We start from the raw sequence: 18,243 nt of genomic DNA, 5'->3' as shown, positions 1-18,243 counted from the left end.
GGAGCATCACTGGAATAAATGTATTAGTTTTAAGGAAGATTATGTTGAAAAATGAAAATAATGTTGAAATTATAAATTCATTTTTTTATTGTTAGGCCAAGAACTTTTCAGACTATCCTCGTAAGTTTGTGCACAATCAAGAAAGGAATAAGAGCTAGGTTTTTCTCTCATAGTAGTGAGTGAGTGGAATAGTTTGCCTTTAGGGATGCTGAGTGCATCTATTCTATTATTCTGTTCCCACAGCCATATGGCTGGTGGGAGTACTTATATGCTACCATACTAGGGAAATGATTATGAGCAAGGTGGTTTCCCGTTGCTTTCCTTGCTGTATTACATCCTATGACTGTAGCCTGTGAATGAAAATCTCCAGATAAACCGGTGTGAAAATACCTTGCTGTCCACGCCCAAGACCTGCTAACTTGGCTGAGAAAGTCCTTAAGCTCCTCACGTCGTCAATGGGAATTGAACCTAGGACACTCCTTCCCCAGGCATATGGTTGCGAAGTGCGTAGCCCCTGTGTGGAGTTCATCTAGTGTGAATGTATTTAGTGGAAGTTATGTCAGTTGGTTTGGTTGATTTATAGCCTCTATTGATGAGTCCTTGATTCCCTGTAGGTCTTGGATGATGATGATAATAATAACAACAACAACAACTGTCTTGTGTATGGTGGTAGTGCCATAATTCAAGGTCGTTTACATTAGCAAACATCAAATAACATCTGTAAACTATTGACATTAAAATAAGGCATTTATTTATTTTTAACTTGGTGCTGCTAGCATAACAGTAGTTTGTTGGAATGGACTGTTGACATTAAAATAAAGCATCTGTTTATTTTTAATTTAGTGTTGCTAGCATAACAGTAGTTTAATCCATTATCCCCTTAACTTAATTATAACAGTAGTTTTTTGGAGGGGGTGTTGGAAGAAGAGTACTGTCCAAATGAAAAGAGAAATGGCAAAAAAATCTTTTGCCATTGTGCTTTTTTAAATAATATGTGGTGTTGAATATATGCTTGGTACATAGACTATTAATTAACATTATTTTTATTAATTTTCTTCTTTATCTTCTTGAGAAGAAAGAAGATAATGATTAATATTAGATTACAAAACCTACACATTGTACTATTTAGAAAGTGCATGTAATGGAAGCTGCTTTAGAGGACAAGTGATGAAATTAAAGCAATAAAAGCTATCCTGTGAGCTTAGAGCTGAACATTATAAGGAATGGTAATTAGCCATCATTCCTCTTTATAGAAGAGTGGAGTAATATTAAGCTGATGCTAATGAACAGCAATCATGGAAATATAGAAAATGTAGCATCAGAAACTGAATGTCCGTATGAATGAGAGTGGTGTGAAATTGTTCAGAGATTGATTATTATCAGCCTGATTTTAAGATTCTTTAGTAGAAGAGTAGAGCTATATATGGTTTTTCAGATACAAAGTAGTGCTCAGAGAAGTTTTAAATTAAGAGCATTTAGCAACACTAAGTATGAAGTCAAAGGAAAGAAAGTTCCCTTTTTTAACCCTTGAACATACTGTACATATCAAATTGGGTGGATCCCTTTCTACTGCAAAGTGAATTTTCCAGAACACTATATGCCTAACACATCAACCAATCATCATCAAATTCGTAACATGTACCCTCAAGGGGTGTACAGGATATGATAGTACTGCATGAAGAACTTACATCACTATTAACTTCCTATCAACAATTTTCCTCCAAAACAATCTGTTATCTGTCAAGACTCCAACATTATCACGTCTTATATTTCTGTCTTCTAAGGCACTTTTTACTGAATCAATCCACCTATATCTTGATCTTCATCTGGGTCTCTTTCCTGCCAACCTGGCAGAGAAAATTTGTTTTCCAAATCTTTCCTCTCTCACTCTGTATAAGTGATGACCATGCCACCTGAGATTAGCTCTGCTAGCACTTTCCTGAATGCTAACAATGTCACATTCTTTCCTAATATCCTCGTTTTTAATATGAAATTGCCATTGATGCCATCTGTTCACGCCACTAATCTATCTCAGGAGTCATATCTGTGGTTTCTAGTCTTTGTTTGTTTTATTTCTAACCCTGCTCTCAGATCCATAAGTTAAAATTGGTTTGAACATTGTCTTGTATATAGTAATTTAGAGTTTTCACTAATTTCTCTCTTATTCCATATAAATTTATTCAATTGCTTCCTACCATACTGGCTTTGTTGATTTTGATGTGTATTTCCATATTTTATTTACCATCTTCACAAAAATTGTTCCTAAGTAGTTGAAATGTTTCACTTGTTCTATAGGTTCTCCATTCATGATGTAGTTGATATTTTGAATGTTTCTTCCATTTTCATTTTCTTTGTCTTGTTATTGCTGATTTTCATATCAAATTTATTACAACAGTTATTCAGTTTAGTCAGGGAATCTTAAAGACTGTACTGGATTTATTTAGAAGTATACCATCATCTGCATAAAGTAAAGAGCTGAGATCAACATCTCCAGTTTGTGTATTAAGTTTAATACTGCTTTCCTTCACATTGTGATCCATATAGATAATAAATAACATAGCAGATAATGTACATCCTTGCGTGACACCAAATTTAATATCATACAATCTTCCTGTACTTCCTTTGATTCTAACTGCTGACTTACAACTGAAATAAAGACTGAACAGGTCTTCAAAACTTAAATACAGAACTTTGTTATATTCCAACGATTTCTCAACTATTTGCCATAAAGTGAAAGTCTGACATTCTGACATATACCATATATATCCTGACAGCCTCTATTTGTCCTGAATTCAGCTTGTTCTTCACCAAGCTTCCCTTTCACAATCCTTCTTAAACTTTTCTCAAGTATACTTGCATTAATCTTACCAGGAACACTCGGTAGAGAAATACCTCTGTAATTCTCACATTCAGTTTTATTTTCCTTTTTATATATAGGTACTATGAGAGTTCTACTCAAATCATATGGAATTCGTCCCTCTGTCCAAGTCCTCTGACTCTGAACTACTGTATGCAGTGCAGCCACTTTAAAACTTTTATACCTCATACTTGATCATTTCTGGTCGAATAACATCTAATTCTGCTGCCTTTCCACATGTCAGGCTTTTCATGGTTTTTTCTACTTTAAGTATGGATATATATTCCTGATTACATGCCTTTTGAGTGTTTTTTACTGCTGTGCTGTTACTGCTTGTTTCATTTAGCAGTTTTTCAAAGTAATTACTCCATACTTCAAGGATATCTTTTTCTGCAGTTTTCATGTCACCTTTATCATCTCTAACTCCTTTTACAGCACTCTTTCCTCCATTCCTAAGCTTCTTCAACAACCTCCAGAATATTTTGCCACCTTCTTGATATTTATTTTCTATATTCTTGCCAAAGTCCTCCCATGACTTTTGTTTAGCTAGTTTTACAGTGTTTCACTTTCTTACATTTGTCTCTGTATTCTCTAAGAGCACAAGCTGATAATTCGCCAGGAACTTTCAATATGCTTTCTTCTTTTCTTTCACTGCCTCTTTAACTTCCTGTGAGAAAAATCAGAACTCCTTCCATGGAGTTCTGATTTTTCTATCCTTACAGACATCCTCACCAGATGCCTCTCTGGCTGAATCAATCGGGGTTTTCTTCAAGGCTTGCCACTGAATCTCCAAGGTTTGGTTCCTGTTCTGAAACTCTTTCATTTTTTCTTCAATAATCTTTGTGTATTTTAGTGTACAGTTCACATCTGAGAGCTGCTCAACTTTTATTCGCTTAAAACTTTCTTACATGTTATTCTTTTCAACATGAAATTAAATTTTTTCCTGCTCAAGACAAAATGGTGATCACTTCCAATTTCAAATCCTCTGTACACCCTAGGTTCTGCACCAGTGAGAAAACATCACTGTCAACAATAACATAGTCAGTGTGACTTTTCTTATTCCTTGCCTCTTCTCTCCATGTGAATTCATTCACATTTTTATGTTGGAACATGGTATTAGTAATAACTAGTCCATATCCTTAGCAGACATCCAACAGGTATTTGCCATTATTATTAGGTTTGTTCTTTTCTCCAAATTTCCCCAAAATATTTTTGTATGCCTGACAATCGTTAAATATTGTCTGCGCTATTGTTACAGCTGCTATGAATGATTCTTTATGTTGACTGGTTCATTGTTATGGCGTCACTTTTCTGTTATTTCTCTATCCTAAATCCCTGTCGTACCTATTAAGCCTGAAATCTCTAACCTATCTCTCTGGGATCACTTCTTCTTTTGGAACTCTGAAAAATTTTTTTTCATATAGCTGCGCCAGCCAGAGTCCTAGTACAGAAGAATTCTTGTACAAAGAAACCTTCCCAGGGTTCAAGTATTATCCCTTAATTTCCTCTTATTCACATTTAATTTCCCCTTATTCACAGGTTTGAACTTTAGCGAGTGCTAAAATCAGTCTCATGCTCAGACAAACTCAGACTTACATAGAAAACACATGTTTATTAATTATCAATTTACATACAATAAACTTCCACACATCAAAAGTATGTTATATCAAAATTCTAATTCACTAACTAAGCAATGGGGAACATTCTAATTATCAAATACACTATTTACATTTCTAGGTTAAATAAGTATGCATTCATCATAAAACACTAGTTCAAAATTCTAAGTAAAACTTACTAACAAAAATCCATTCACATTCAACTAAGTGTTGCATACTCAGGCTTTCAAACTACTAGTTCAATATGATTAACACGTTACTGAGTACAAAGGTCACTTAAAAGTTCTCTTTCTTCTCAATTAGAAATTGTTCTTCTCTCTTTACCCCAATACTAATTGTTACAAGAATAAGGAATTTACTGTACATTACCAGTGTCCTATGAGGATATTGCACTTCTTTTGTCCGTCCATAGTAGTCAGATCTCTTTCTGCTTTATCGCATCGCATCCACGTGGAGGTTACACTGATCAACGCAAATTGCCATTTCTTGCACTTTGCCGCACAAACGCTCATCTACTGGATCGTTATCGTCATCTCAGCCATCCTTTTTGGGGAACTTTTCCGCTGTCTCCCATCACTTTTACCGATGGCCCTAGTTGGTGTCTGCCGTCAGCTCACGTATAGCATGCCCGACTCCTTCAGATAGCAACCGGGAAGGAGATTACTTTCGGCGTTGTCGATCGGTCAGTACTCTGCTTAACCATACGAGAAAACAGGAACAGAAAAAACGAGGGTTCAAACCCAAGTGAACTCGCTTTTTATTCTTCTTTGTAGCGCCCTCTTTTCGTATTGGAGGATCTCTCATTGTGCTCTCCTATTCACCCCTACGTGATTGCATCACACTTCTGCTCTTTGAAGAGCGCTCATTTCGGCGAACGTGAGTTCAGCTCGCCTTCCACGAACGCCTCCGTTGCGGGTGTTACATCATCGTAGGCAGCTAGCTAGTACCCTTTGAACCTTTGTTTGCACTTAGATTTACATTCTTGCACAGATTATAATTTTGACATCAATAACTTTAACAATATAATTCTACTTAGACATACAATTTTCTCCTCAACTTTACTTCTTTCTAAGTAATTGTAACAGGCTTTCTTTTATATTTTGCTTTCTTAACTAATAGTACAAGTATTAGTTAAGAAACTGAACTAATACTTGTACTATTTGTACCTGTCAGACATACAAAATATTTTTGTATGTCTGACAGTCATTTCTTACTCTGCTATTTAGATCCCCAACAAGGACCAACTTTTCCTTTTTCATTGTGTCAGTTGATTTCTCTAAAGACTCATAAAATTCCTACACTTCTATCTTAATAGAACCTTCTGTGGGACCATAGGCACAAATAAATTTCATTGTCCAGTTCCCCCATTCTGATATTTGCTCACATCACTTTACTTGATATTATCTGCCATTTAGAAGATTAGCATCATATTTAATGTTGAATACCATAACTATTCCTTCTTTTCCCTGATTGTTATACCCAGAATATAATATTTTGTATTTATTGCCTAGAAATATCTCACCAGTTTTGTCTTTTTTGTTTCACTTACCCCTATTATGTCGATCTAGTACTTATCTAGTTCTTCAGCGACCTCTATTTCTTTGCAGTTGAGGCTTAATGTTGATAGTACTGATCTTGAACTCTGATGTTGATTTGGGATGTGTTTCAGGATTTGTTCCACCCCTTGAATTTTTTAAACATATAATACATTAGTACCATAGATGGATTGAAGGTTGGAGCTGTTGTAACCCTACTCTAGAGATCACATATACCTCCTTCTCAAGCCACTTCAGGCCTCCACCAGAGTAAGCCCACTCTGCTTGTTATCCACAATCTAAAGACATACATTTAAACTCTTGTGCCACATTGAATTCAAATTGATATCTTTTTTGGTTGGAGAACAGGTTTGACTTTCACGGGATATTTCCATTATATTAGTATTGCTCCTTTAATAAGTTTAGTTTAATCCTTTATCCAAGTGTGAGCAAACAACATTTGTGCCTGAAAGTATCTTCAGGACTAGGGTAAGGTCGTTCAACACCGGGCAACTCGTTGCAAAGGTGGAGAAAGCCCTCATCATTCCTATCTCAGTATCTCCCATAATGCAAAGCACATCTCCTTGCGGATATGTGTAATGCTATGCATTAAGGCAAGGGCCACTACTTTCAGATGCAAACTTTGTTTGCTCACACTTGGATAAAGGATTAAACTAAACTTATTATAGTCTAACCAAGTGAAAAATAAACTCTCAACATCTTTCTCTGAATCTGGAGTAATTTAATAATAAGGTTGTACACCCTTTGGCAACTCCTATAGGTTGGGATGACCTCTCATTGCTTCTGCCTGGTGTCTCCACTACTGGGCCTGGCTCCCACTGACGAGACCTCAATGAAGGTCGAAACCGGTATGGGTAGTGGCCCTTGCCTTAATGCATAGCAATACACATATCTGCAAGGAGATCTGCTTTGCATTATGGGGAGATACTGAGATAGGAGTGATGAGAACTTTCTCCACCTTTGCAACGAGTTTCCCGGTGTTGTACTACCTTACCCCAGTCCTGAAGGACACTTTCAGGTGCAAACTTTGTTTGCTCACACTTAGATAAAGGATTAAACTAAACTTATTATAGTCTAACCAAGTGAAAAATAAACTCTCAGTATTGCTCCTTTCTTTCATAGTTAGTGATCAGCAACATTATTAAACATTATGGAAACAACTACTATGTAATAGTAAAACTTCAGTTTGATATAAGCGAAAATAATCGCCTGTTATTTTTAATTATCTCTAATCTATAGTATAATTATGCTTAATTTATAATAATATCCCTAATAAGGATATAGTTGTAACAAAGACTGACAAAGGTGATATGTGGCCATCTTAAACAGATCTGCTTATCATCGAATGAATTAATTACTCTGATAGCAGCACTTATCCACTTGTGAACTATAATCCACTGACAGGATTAAGAAGAAAAATATCAAATTACTGAAGTCTGCCACTTCTTGGACATTGGACACTTAAAAAAAACTGTTAACATATAACTCCCCTAGAATTTATGGAATTCACAAACATAACATTCTGCTTTGGCTGATAGTCAAAGTTATAGATAGCCCTAATTATTACCTTGCCAAGAAATTGGCATCGACACTCAAGGAGTTTGTGGATAATTCCCCCTCTTATATAAAGAACACACAACAGTTTTTAAATAAAATTAATAACATAACTTTTGACAAAGATGATATTAGTCAGTTTTGATGCTCCTACCCTTTTCACAAATGTTCCAATCAGTAATGCATTTCTTCTCTTATAGATATCTGTATGCTATTGCCTACACACTGTTCCTTTTACTTAGTGTGGCAAAATAATTTTCACCTACACAAGAAAAAGGCACAGCCATGGATTCCCCCCGCTAACTTTTATATGGTAGGCTTTTGAGTAACATGCTGATTCCTTTACTTTAAAACCAACAGTTTGGTTAAGATACGTTGATGGTGTTTTCGTTATCTGGCCACATGGCTGCCAAACTTTAAACGTCATCCTCAGCCATCTAAACAAACAACATGAGCACATACAATTTACCACTGAAATTGAAAATCAAAACTTAATGCTACTTAAGATTGTAATGGTGTAATTGTAATTTTTTGCCCACATAAACCACCTATAAAAGTCATAAACTTTTATAGGTGGTTTGTAGGACCCCTTCCCCCTCTGACCTACCCTGGAGTATACTGAATCCATTACACTTGTAACTTATCTTATATTAGTGAAACTGGATGCATAATTCCAATCCATAAAAAAGAACACGAATGACACGTTAAATGTAACAATTTTGGTAAAGCAGGCCTCTTGGATTGTGCTCTTAACGCTTTACGTCAAATTGATTGGAAAGTTACCTGTTCCTTATATCTTACAAAAACCTGTATGAACATAAATTCAAGGAAGCTTATGAAATTTTGATCAACCATCCTAATCGTAAATGATGGTGGCATAAAAATACCAAGACATTGTATTGCATACATTCAGCTTATGTAAGTTCTTTCAAGTTCTCCAGCAAACCCTTACTTTAAGTAATAATTTCAGCCCTTATTGGCATCTATACTGTTTTGTTATAATTACACAGTCCAACACAATTTTTGCTGACTTTTATATGAGACTTGTTTTTTACTAATTTGGGTGTGCTGATTTTAAATATCAAACTCATTTTTCTCTATCGCGTCAGGTTTTTCCTCTATGGCATTTTCTTTTTGCTAATTTGTAAGTTTTTGATAGTTTTAAGGAGGCAGTACTATTTAGAGGATCAAAAAAATCGATTTTTTAATATTATTTTCTGAAAGTATGTACTTTTAAAAATCTGTTCCTAACTTTTTATCAAGAAATTTTGAAAAATTCCCAAAAATATAGCCTATTATTCAAAGCGGTGCACAGATCAGAATCGGAGCGCTCACCGCTCTCGCTTGTTAGTAAACGAATAAATGCATAAGAACCTGCAACGGCACGTACTGGCACTTTGAATGCGAGAGAGGCCGATAATTAGATACATAACTACTTAACAATTTTACTTACACATAAGTTTCAGGGAATAAATTTTTGTTTGTAGCAATTTCTGCTGTGTGTTCTGTTTTGGCAATCCCTTTGAATTCTCACATGATGGCCGATTATTCAATCCCTTTGAATAGTCGGCCATCATGTGAGAATCCCATCTTCCTTGGTACCGATCTTCCATAGTTTTTAAATCTTGATGAAATCTTTTGCCTTGTTCATTGCTTACAGCACCTAAATTCTCGGGAAATCTATCAAGATGACTGTATAGGAAATGAAGCTTTATGCTCATGTTGCAACCTAGGCGCTGGAAATTTTCAAGCATTGTTTCCACTAGATTTTTGTAATTGCACACTTTTTTGTTTCCAAGAAAATTATTTGCAACCATCGTAAATGAAGTCCAGGCCTCTTTCTCAATTTCGTTCATAGAGTTGATGAAATTTGGGTCTCTCATTAAAGTTCTAATTTGCAGTCCATCAAATACACCGGCTTTAATTTTTTTTAACAGATAATTATCTGTGAGGAATTATGTGGAATCATATTGCTCTCTAGCTTAATATATCTCTTAATGCTTTATAACCAAATAACAGGGGTGTGCTGTGCACACCCACAGAATAGTAATATCGATATTATATTTTTGTATTTATTACTGTTAATGACTTCCCTAATTGTTTCCTTGCTTTGTGTGATTCCTATAATTAAACACAATATACCAATTGCTTCATGAAGAGGACACTTTTTGACACATACATTGCATCACATTCATGTTAATAGCCTGAATGTGCAGTCACAAATATGAACACCTTTGAGCTCTTTGAACATACAGATGGCACAGTGTGGGTCAAATTCTAGTGGTTTTAGGCAGGGTGTGTGCTGAGATAATAGCATCCAGAAATCAGTGGCTGCTATTGGTTATTGTGTCAACAATCCAATTGAACATTGTTATTTGTCATGCGTTGCTGTTTTTGTTTTTTGAGTTTCATCTATTTTGCTTGCATGAAGTGTGAACTGAACTGATATGTTTAGAACATTGATATAAACAAGTTCTTAATATATCTTCTTCTTTAAGGTGGCCACAACAGTTGCCCGCTGTATACAAAACATTAACAGGAACCAAGGACTAATCTTGCCCGTGATCTGGAAGACCCTTATCAGATCCTTCAACTCGCCAGAACTGAATTATAGTGCCAACTATAGAACGTTCCTAAATAACAACAAGTGATATCATCCATGCTCTATGATTGTATTGTACGCGCTCTGTTCTTTGTTTAATATAATTGGAATCGGTTGATTATAGTTTGTAACAGTTTTTTACTTTTTAGTGCCTTACATCAGTTATGTACCCTGAAGATGCCAACAGCCTTAGTTGGTGAAACTAGTTGGTATAACTTAGTTGTTTATTATATGCACATAAAAAAAAAGTCTTCTGCCCATCTCCTTCTGGGTCTTCCTCTTGATCGGTGTCCCTTTGGTTTATATTTCCAAGATATTTGGCCAACTGTCCTAATTCATTCTTTCTATATGGTTTTTACAGTTCTTTCTGTAGTTTATGATGGCTTCCGTTATGTTGATTATGGATAACTTTTCTTATTTCTTCATTTCTTATCTTGTCTATTCTTTTATAGCCTGCAAGTGGTCTTAGGAACTTCATTTCTGCAGCCTTCACTTGTCTTTTATCTCTTTCTCCCCAAGTCCATGTTTCACTGCCATATTTCAGAATTGGTTTGGCTATTATTTTATATAGTTTTATTTGAGTTGTTCTAGACATGTTTATTGAAGAGTCTATTCAAAGTTCCAATGACTGCTAGGAATTTTTGCTTTTTTTATGCAATGTCAATTTCTCCATTAGGGCTTGTATAATTTCCTAGATATTTAAATTTGTTCACTTGTTCTTTTGCTTTATTGGAGATGACTAGTTTGCATCTTTTAATTTCTTTACCTTGAAAGGCTATTGATTTTGTTTTATTTATTGAGATTTTCATGTCATACTGTTCTATTGTTTTGTTCAATATGTGCAGATTTTTTTGTAATTGGTCTTCATTTTCAGCAAAAATAATTTGATCATCAGCATACAAAAGGCTGGTTAACTCTTTATTTCCTATTTTAATCCCTATGATTTTGTTTTTCCTCCATTCTCTTGAAATTTTTTCCTTATATGTATATATATATATATTGAAGAGTTGGTGATAATCCACTTCCTTGAATGAGACCTGTATTGGTTTTATTTTTTTTTTTTTTTTCAGTTTGGTTCATTATTAATTTTCATTTTAATATAGCTTTCTTCCATTATATTTGCTATTGCGTTTGTGGTTTGAGGTGGAGCTTTCAGTTTTTATTATATAATTTTCTATAAATAATTTATAACTTTTTTGTCCATATTTACATTGGCAATGGAAATACATTTCAATGTTGACAATCTACTGAATGTCCCATTTTCTGCCTGAACTTTTGTGGATTGTATGATTGTAGTTGAAGGAGGTCAGCCTCATCCTCCTCTTCCAAATTTACTGAACAAGCACAAGGATGCAAAAACTGGGTGCATGAGACACTTCTCTATTTCACAATACAATACAGTAGAGTGGTTAACTGGATGTGAAGTGTGGTCAAGACCTATGTTAGCCTCATTTATTATTCTCCAAAGAAAAGCATGGATATTCCAGCTTTAATTATTTAGTTGCAGCAGTGCAAAAACATGAGCACTCCCAATCACATGTTCAGTCATTTTTAAATCTTAAGATGTTTGGAAAATTAATTGATAAGGTATTCAGAGTTATTCTACAATTAATTGCATTAGACCAATCAAGACGAGTGCTGGTGTGCTATGCATTCTTAAAACTTTCATACATCGATAAAAATGCAATCATATGATCAAATTGACATGAATTTTGTAGCGTGGGTTGCATTAGCCACACGACAGCTCTCCACCGAGATCGGTACATAATGTCACTGATGTGTATACTCCAGATGATGGATGACTTTGAAATGAAAGTCAAAACACCGGGTGATTATTTTGGTTTATATTAAACTGACATTTTATTATAATACTGTAGTTTCCATAATTTTTTAATAATGAATATTAGTACTAAAGTATACCATAAACCTACCAACATTGGCAACTATTTACAGTTCTTCTCTTGTCTCCTTTATTGTATCAAAAGTTATTTTAACACGATTCATCATCACTTACAAATACACTTCCTCAGTCACTGCTCTAATCGAAAAAATCATGTCTCTTAAAGACATATTCTGTTCTCACCAGTACCATCAACAATTAATAATTATGCCATTCATGCAGTCCAAGGTCATATGCCTCTTTCTTAAAACAAGTTAACTAAATCCTATGCTGTTCAAAAATTCCGATATATTCACAATATCTCCAAGCCATTAAACGCATTTTCAAATATTCTAATTACAAAATTGTCTTCACCACAAGCAACAAACTATAAAATTTACTAAAATATAAAGCCACAATATCTCAGACTGATATACTATTATGGCACAATACTGTTTGCAAGTTTAACTGTCACTCAGGATGCAGTGCTTGCTACACTGGATCGATTATTTGTTCTTTGAAGTCTAGTCTTGTTTATTGGTACATTATTGAGATTGTAATATTCCTATCAGAATACTTGCATTCCACCACTGAAAAGAAATGCAAACAAAAACCAATAATATCAATAAAAATCCCACTACTGAAATATCACTATACATTATATAATCCAAACACACCCCTGAAATTGAAAAAGTTATCGTTATCGATTTTTGAGAAAACTAAACCAAATTTCTTTGCTCTGGATCTGTAGTAATAAGAACTAATCAGGATGCTATAATCACCAAAAGACCCTCTCATCCTGCCCTTTTGGCATTTAAATAAAATAATACATTATCCCCATCAATAATGTATAAAGATTATACATTACCCCCATCAATCTCCAACCAATCAAACTCCTGATTACTTTCGAACTAACCAAACTCCATAATACATAATCTTAAACCATGTGACAAGTTTATAGTCATTTTTACACTGTTCAAATACAATCTGATGTACATCAGATGATGCCATCTGATGATATTTTAACATGAAATGGCCACTACATTCTTAGATTGCTGTTTCCATATATATATATACTTTACTATTGTTTGTGTCTTTTTGTTCTTTAATTTTTAGTTTTCATAATTTTAATTCAAAATCTATAGTCCATTCCATTCGTCTTTGTTTACTGAATATGTTCTTGTTGTATTTTATGCTGTTGAATGTATGTATTTAAGTTTGTATGACTGAGCTGTATTCTCAACACCTTTTTCTTATCGTTCATTTTGGCTCATCAAGTTTGGCACCAAATATCTTGTTATCCCTTACCTTCTAAAATTACATGATTAGGTATTTGGTTCTTTTTATATTAGATCTAATTTTCCCTTTCGTTAGAGAGCAGGGCAGATCCATCAAAGCATTAAGCTTTGCCATTTCTATTATTGAAAAAATATGTAATTCATATTAAGGTTTTAATTTTTTTTTTTTTAATTTTTAGTGGTACCTGTGGCATAGTAATTAAATAATAAAGTAACATATAAAAACTACAATAATATCTTTAATTAGTAAAAGGACAGATATTTTGTACTAAAATTAATAGTACATCTTCAGTGTCTGTAACAGTAAAGGAATGGAATACAGGCAAAACATTCGGTGGATCACCTATTAAAATACAATTGTTACCGCGTGCTAGGAAATAATAGAAATAACAAATGTAATCTATTAAGATAAATGTTTTTTTTACATAAGATAAAAGTCTCCCAGATCTTTGAGAGAGACATAGTCATTTCTATTTAAATTCGGGCGGGGTAAGATAGTTTCACAACTTTCTTTGAATAAGCATTCATATTTGAATCTGCATATATGGAGGAGAACTGCTTTATCCCACTGGACACTATGAGTAGAGTCTATATTGTGCTGTGCCAGACCAGACTTCAGAGGTTTGTTATAATCAATATAATATTGATGTTCTTTTATTCTTTTTTCCAAAGAACGGCCAGTTTGTCCAAAATAAGAGACATCGCATTCGCAAGGTATTTGGTAAATGCCAGCCAAAGATAGAGAAGACAGTTTATCCTTTGTAGAAGGTAATAAAGAAGAAATTTTAGTGATAGGAATATATGTTGGAATCAACTGATACTTTTTTAGAATTCTACCTATAGGTTCTGAGATTCCTGAAATGTACAGAATAGGAACTCTGCAGACTGTTGAAGAAACTGTAGGTGTTGGAACATAAGAGTCAAGTATCTGTTGGATTTGATTGGAATTGTAATCATTTGATTCCATTAACTTTTTAATGATGAAAAGTTCTTGTTGTAAGATTATTGGGGAAGAGCAAACAATGTGCTCTATGAATTAGAGATTTAAGAATGCCAATTTTTTGAGACATGTGGTGCACAGACTTTTTGTGAATGTATCTGCCAGTAAATGTGGGTTTTCAAAAGACGCTTGTAGATAAGGTACCAGAAGACGTTCTAGTAAGGAGGATGGCCAAAAATGGTAAAGTACCAGAGTTTTCTTTTTCCATTGTGAATTGGATGTGTGGGTGAAGGTTATTTATCCGTTGTAGAAAGGTGGAAAGTTCATCTTCAGTGTGTGACCAAACAGCAAAAACATCATCGACATAGCGATACCAAAGAGATAGTTGAGGATGAATGGATGAGAACATAGTATCTTCAAATTGTTTCAAATAGTAGTTTGCCAGAGGTAGAGACAGAGGGCTACCCATGGCAGTACCTTCAATTTGTTTGTAGATTTTGTTTTTCCAACTGAAATAACCTCAGTGGATGACATATTCGAATATCCTTGCGATATCTGGAGGGTAATCTTCATATAAAGAATTGACTGTGTCGGTTAATGGGATATTGGTGAACAGAGAAATGATGTTAAAACTAATATTTCAGAATCTGTAATTTTTATATCCTTGATTTTTTCAAGAAAATCTGTTGAGTTTTTTATATAGGATCTGGAATGACTAGTGAGAGCACTTAAGGAACATGATAATACTTAGTATTATCACATTCCTTAAAGTGGATAACAAATAACTCAGTGTCCAGTGGGATAAAGCAGTTCTCCTCCATAGATGCAGATTCAAATATGCACGCTTATTCAAAGAAAGTTATGAAACTATCTTACATCTACCGAATTTAAATAGAAATGACTGTATGTCTCTCTCAAAAATCTGGGAGACTTTTATCTTATGTAATACCATTTATCTTAATAGATTAAATTTGTTATTTCTATTATTTCCTAACATGCGGTAACAATTGTGTTTTAATACGTGATCCACCAAACGTTTTGCCTGTATTCCATTCCTATTACTGTTACAGACATTGAAGATGTACTATTAATTTTAGTAAGAAATATCTATCCTTTTACTAATTAAAGATATCACTGTGGTTTTTACATGTTACTTTAATATTAAGATTTATTGGAATAAAGACAGCACTTGGAAGGATTTATATACAGATTTAATGACTAGTATTTTGTCTCTAGGGAATAAAATATGAGAATTGCAATGCACACACAAGTGAAACAGATCAGACTGAAGCAATACAGAAAATAAGTGGAAGAGATTAGACAGAAAGCCTGAATTCCTAATTTAGGAATTTAGTAAGAGGAATTCTTTGTGCACTGTTAGGTAGCATGGGCTGTTGGGGGGGGGGGGGGGGGTCTAAGTGAAGCTGCCGATATTCCCATGAATAACAGCTTCATATGTATTGGGAAGTTTTACATCACTGACCATATTTATCGAGGTTGGCATGGTTTTTAAGATCACTGCCAATTACAAAAAAGTTTTTCATGTTTGTATTTACTGATGTGAATACAAACATGAAAGCACAGTAGTTTTTTTTTTTTTTTTCTCATTTGATTTTGTGCAGAGTATCCAAGGCATGATCTATTTTAAGTATCCATGTATTGTGAATAGTAATAGCATTATCCTGATAGATCCTAAGGAGATACAACCTTAAAACCACTTGCAGACCACATAAAAAACTGGCATCCCTTATCCACTTCACCAAGGACCAGTTGCATTCTACCAGGTCCCTTATAGTATTCTACTGCAGACCTACCAGGTCCCTTATAGTTGCAAACTATCCTAGACACCAGTATCAGAATTTCTGAACACAAGCACTATATCCGGTTCACCATTACTATCACAGATATGCTGCAAGAAGGCCACTTGATTACACCACAGCAAATACAAATATGAGAGACTATTCCTCGAATCTGCCTCAATCTGGGTGCATGAGACTGCCCAAATTTGGGAAGCTCTCATCCTCAGATCTTCAGCCAAACAGCTATTACCAACCACTCTATCCCACTAGGGCGTGCCATTTAGAATTCTAGGCCCAACTTTGGTTTGCCTTTCTTCTGCCTCTTTTGCTCAGTGTTAGTGCCTATGTACACATATCATTGTTTTTGTGATCCTGTTGATTATAATTAATATTTTAGTATACGTTGTTATTTCTTGAAAAGTAATAGTTTTTTAGTAATAGCATTACTGTAATCTGTATATTGAGACAAATATCAATTAGGGAGTGTGCTGGCTGTTGAGGAAGGTATTGTGATCTTGAGCCATGTGGTCAAATGGAGAACACAACAATGTAGCTTAGATAGGTAGAAGGTTTAGGGGTGGCAGCCTGGTTGGCCAAGTGGTTAGCATATCTGCTCTCCAGCCAAAAGGTTGCAGGTTCGAATCCCACCATGGGCATGGTGATTGTCTGTGAAAATACTAGTGGTGGTGGGCAGTAGATGGCGTTGGTGTAGATGATGCTGTTCATTGTAGTTGGTGGATTGAGTGATGGAGACGGAGAGTTCTAGAGTAGGTGCCCTCCCTCGATGAGTCTTTGAACTCCTTGGAGGTGTCATATAATAATAATTGTACCAAGAATTTATTGTAAACGCTTAGCGATATGGTCGTTAGCAGAGCATTTGTTACTGGAGGGTAATGTTACTGACAGGTGAATTAAAAATGTTTTAAAATGTAATAGTCATCGATGTAGAGTTAAAAATTATTAAATGGTAGTTTTCTTTTAATTTTATTAGGTATCAACAGTCTTTCCATGGAGTGGATCTTACTGTTTTACGAGATGTAGCTGTAAAAGAGTATTTTAGACAACCTATTGTTGTAAGTATGTATGTATTTATGTATGTATCTTTCGTATGTTTGAATGTATCTTCTCTTCCTCTTATATGTTAAGTTCAGTAGCCTGTCCTAGCAAGGTAACTTGGCATTGTAGAAACTTAATTACTGCTATGAGATGCCATTTAATTCTTGTATTCTCTGACTGGTTTGTGCTTGTGAACCAAAAAATCCTGTCCTCTCCATATGAAATATGGTTAAATCATCTTCATTTGAAAAGGTTATGAAGATTCATTGTGCTTTATATCCAAATTTGACAATCACTATTACCTGAGTATAATATGGTAGTTACTATTTGGAACATTCTTTATTTGTTATATTTTTAATTTTTTATTTCCCAAACAAAAGCTTATCTGCATTCAACAATTTTGATGAATGGTAATTTTATTGATTCCATACACGAGAGGTGTATGGTATCAATATATCTCAGTGCCATGTGTGACATACAGATGAGGATTGAGAAAGAAGTTTATTGGCATTTTTCATGAAGAGTTGTTGTAGATGTTTGGGAATACTTCATAAGGAAGGCTGTTGTAGTTGACAGAGGTAGATGGAATGAAAGATGGAGAGAAACAGGTTCACACTGGAAGGAGATACTAAGCAGCTTCTGTTCTTTTTTTAACAGGCCCAGAAGAAAGTGGAGGAATTATGGCTGCCAGTTTGGTGGAGTAGTGCCCATCAAAGTACGGGTAGAACAGACACAATGCTAAAACATTACATTTGTGATATAGAGGTTTAAGTGAGTCTATAAAGGGGGGGGGGGTTAACCCATGAGACAAATTGCTCTCCTCTGGACAGCATTGTGAATTTTTAGGAAAAGGTTTCAGGTGCACAACTCTGAATATGTGAGCAGTATTCTAAGGATGGGTAGAGTTGGGATTTGTATACAGTTAGTAGCTGGATGGGTGAAAATTAGTATCTTGAGCATAAAAGAATACCTAGGAGTTTAGATTCTGAGGGAGTGATTGATGGAATGTGTTCATCCCAGGAGAGGGTAAGGTTAAATGTTACTCCAAGCAATGTGACCTGATCTTGTTTGATAATTATTGTATTA

General features: G+C 34.7%; 1 protein-coding gene across 1 annotated transcript in view; it reads left to right on the top strand.

Annotated features, from left to right (window-relative positions):
- Window positions 1-18,243, top strand: part of Art4 (arginine methyltransferase 4) — a 327,729-nt gene that overhangs the window by 172,936 nt on the left and 136,550 nt on the right. Inside the window, 1 exon segment of the mRNA XM_090414215.1 lies at window positions 17,093-17,174. Within this exon segment, the coding sequence (XP_090270341.1) occupies window positions 17,093-17,174 (82 nt within the window).

The sequence above is a fragment of the Typopeltis vanoorti genome, chromosome 25, assembly GCF_054136105.1.
Source record: "Typopeltis vanoorti isolate ZY-2024b chromosome 25, IOZ_Tvanoo_1.0, whole genome shotgun sequence".
NCBI lineage: Eukaryota > Metazoa > Arthropoda > Arachnida > Uropygi > Thelyphonidae > Typopeltis > Typopeltis vanoorti.
Note: the sequence above shows the minus strand (reverse complement) of the source record. Positions and strands in the feature narration are given on the sequence as shown.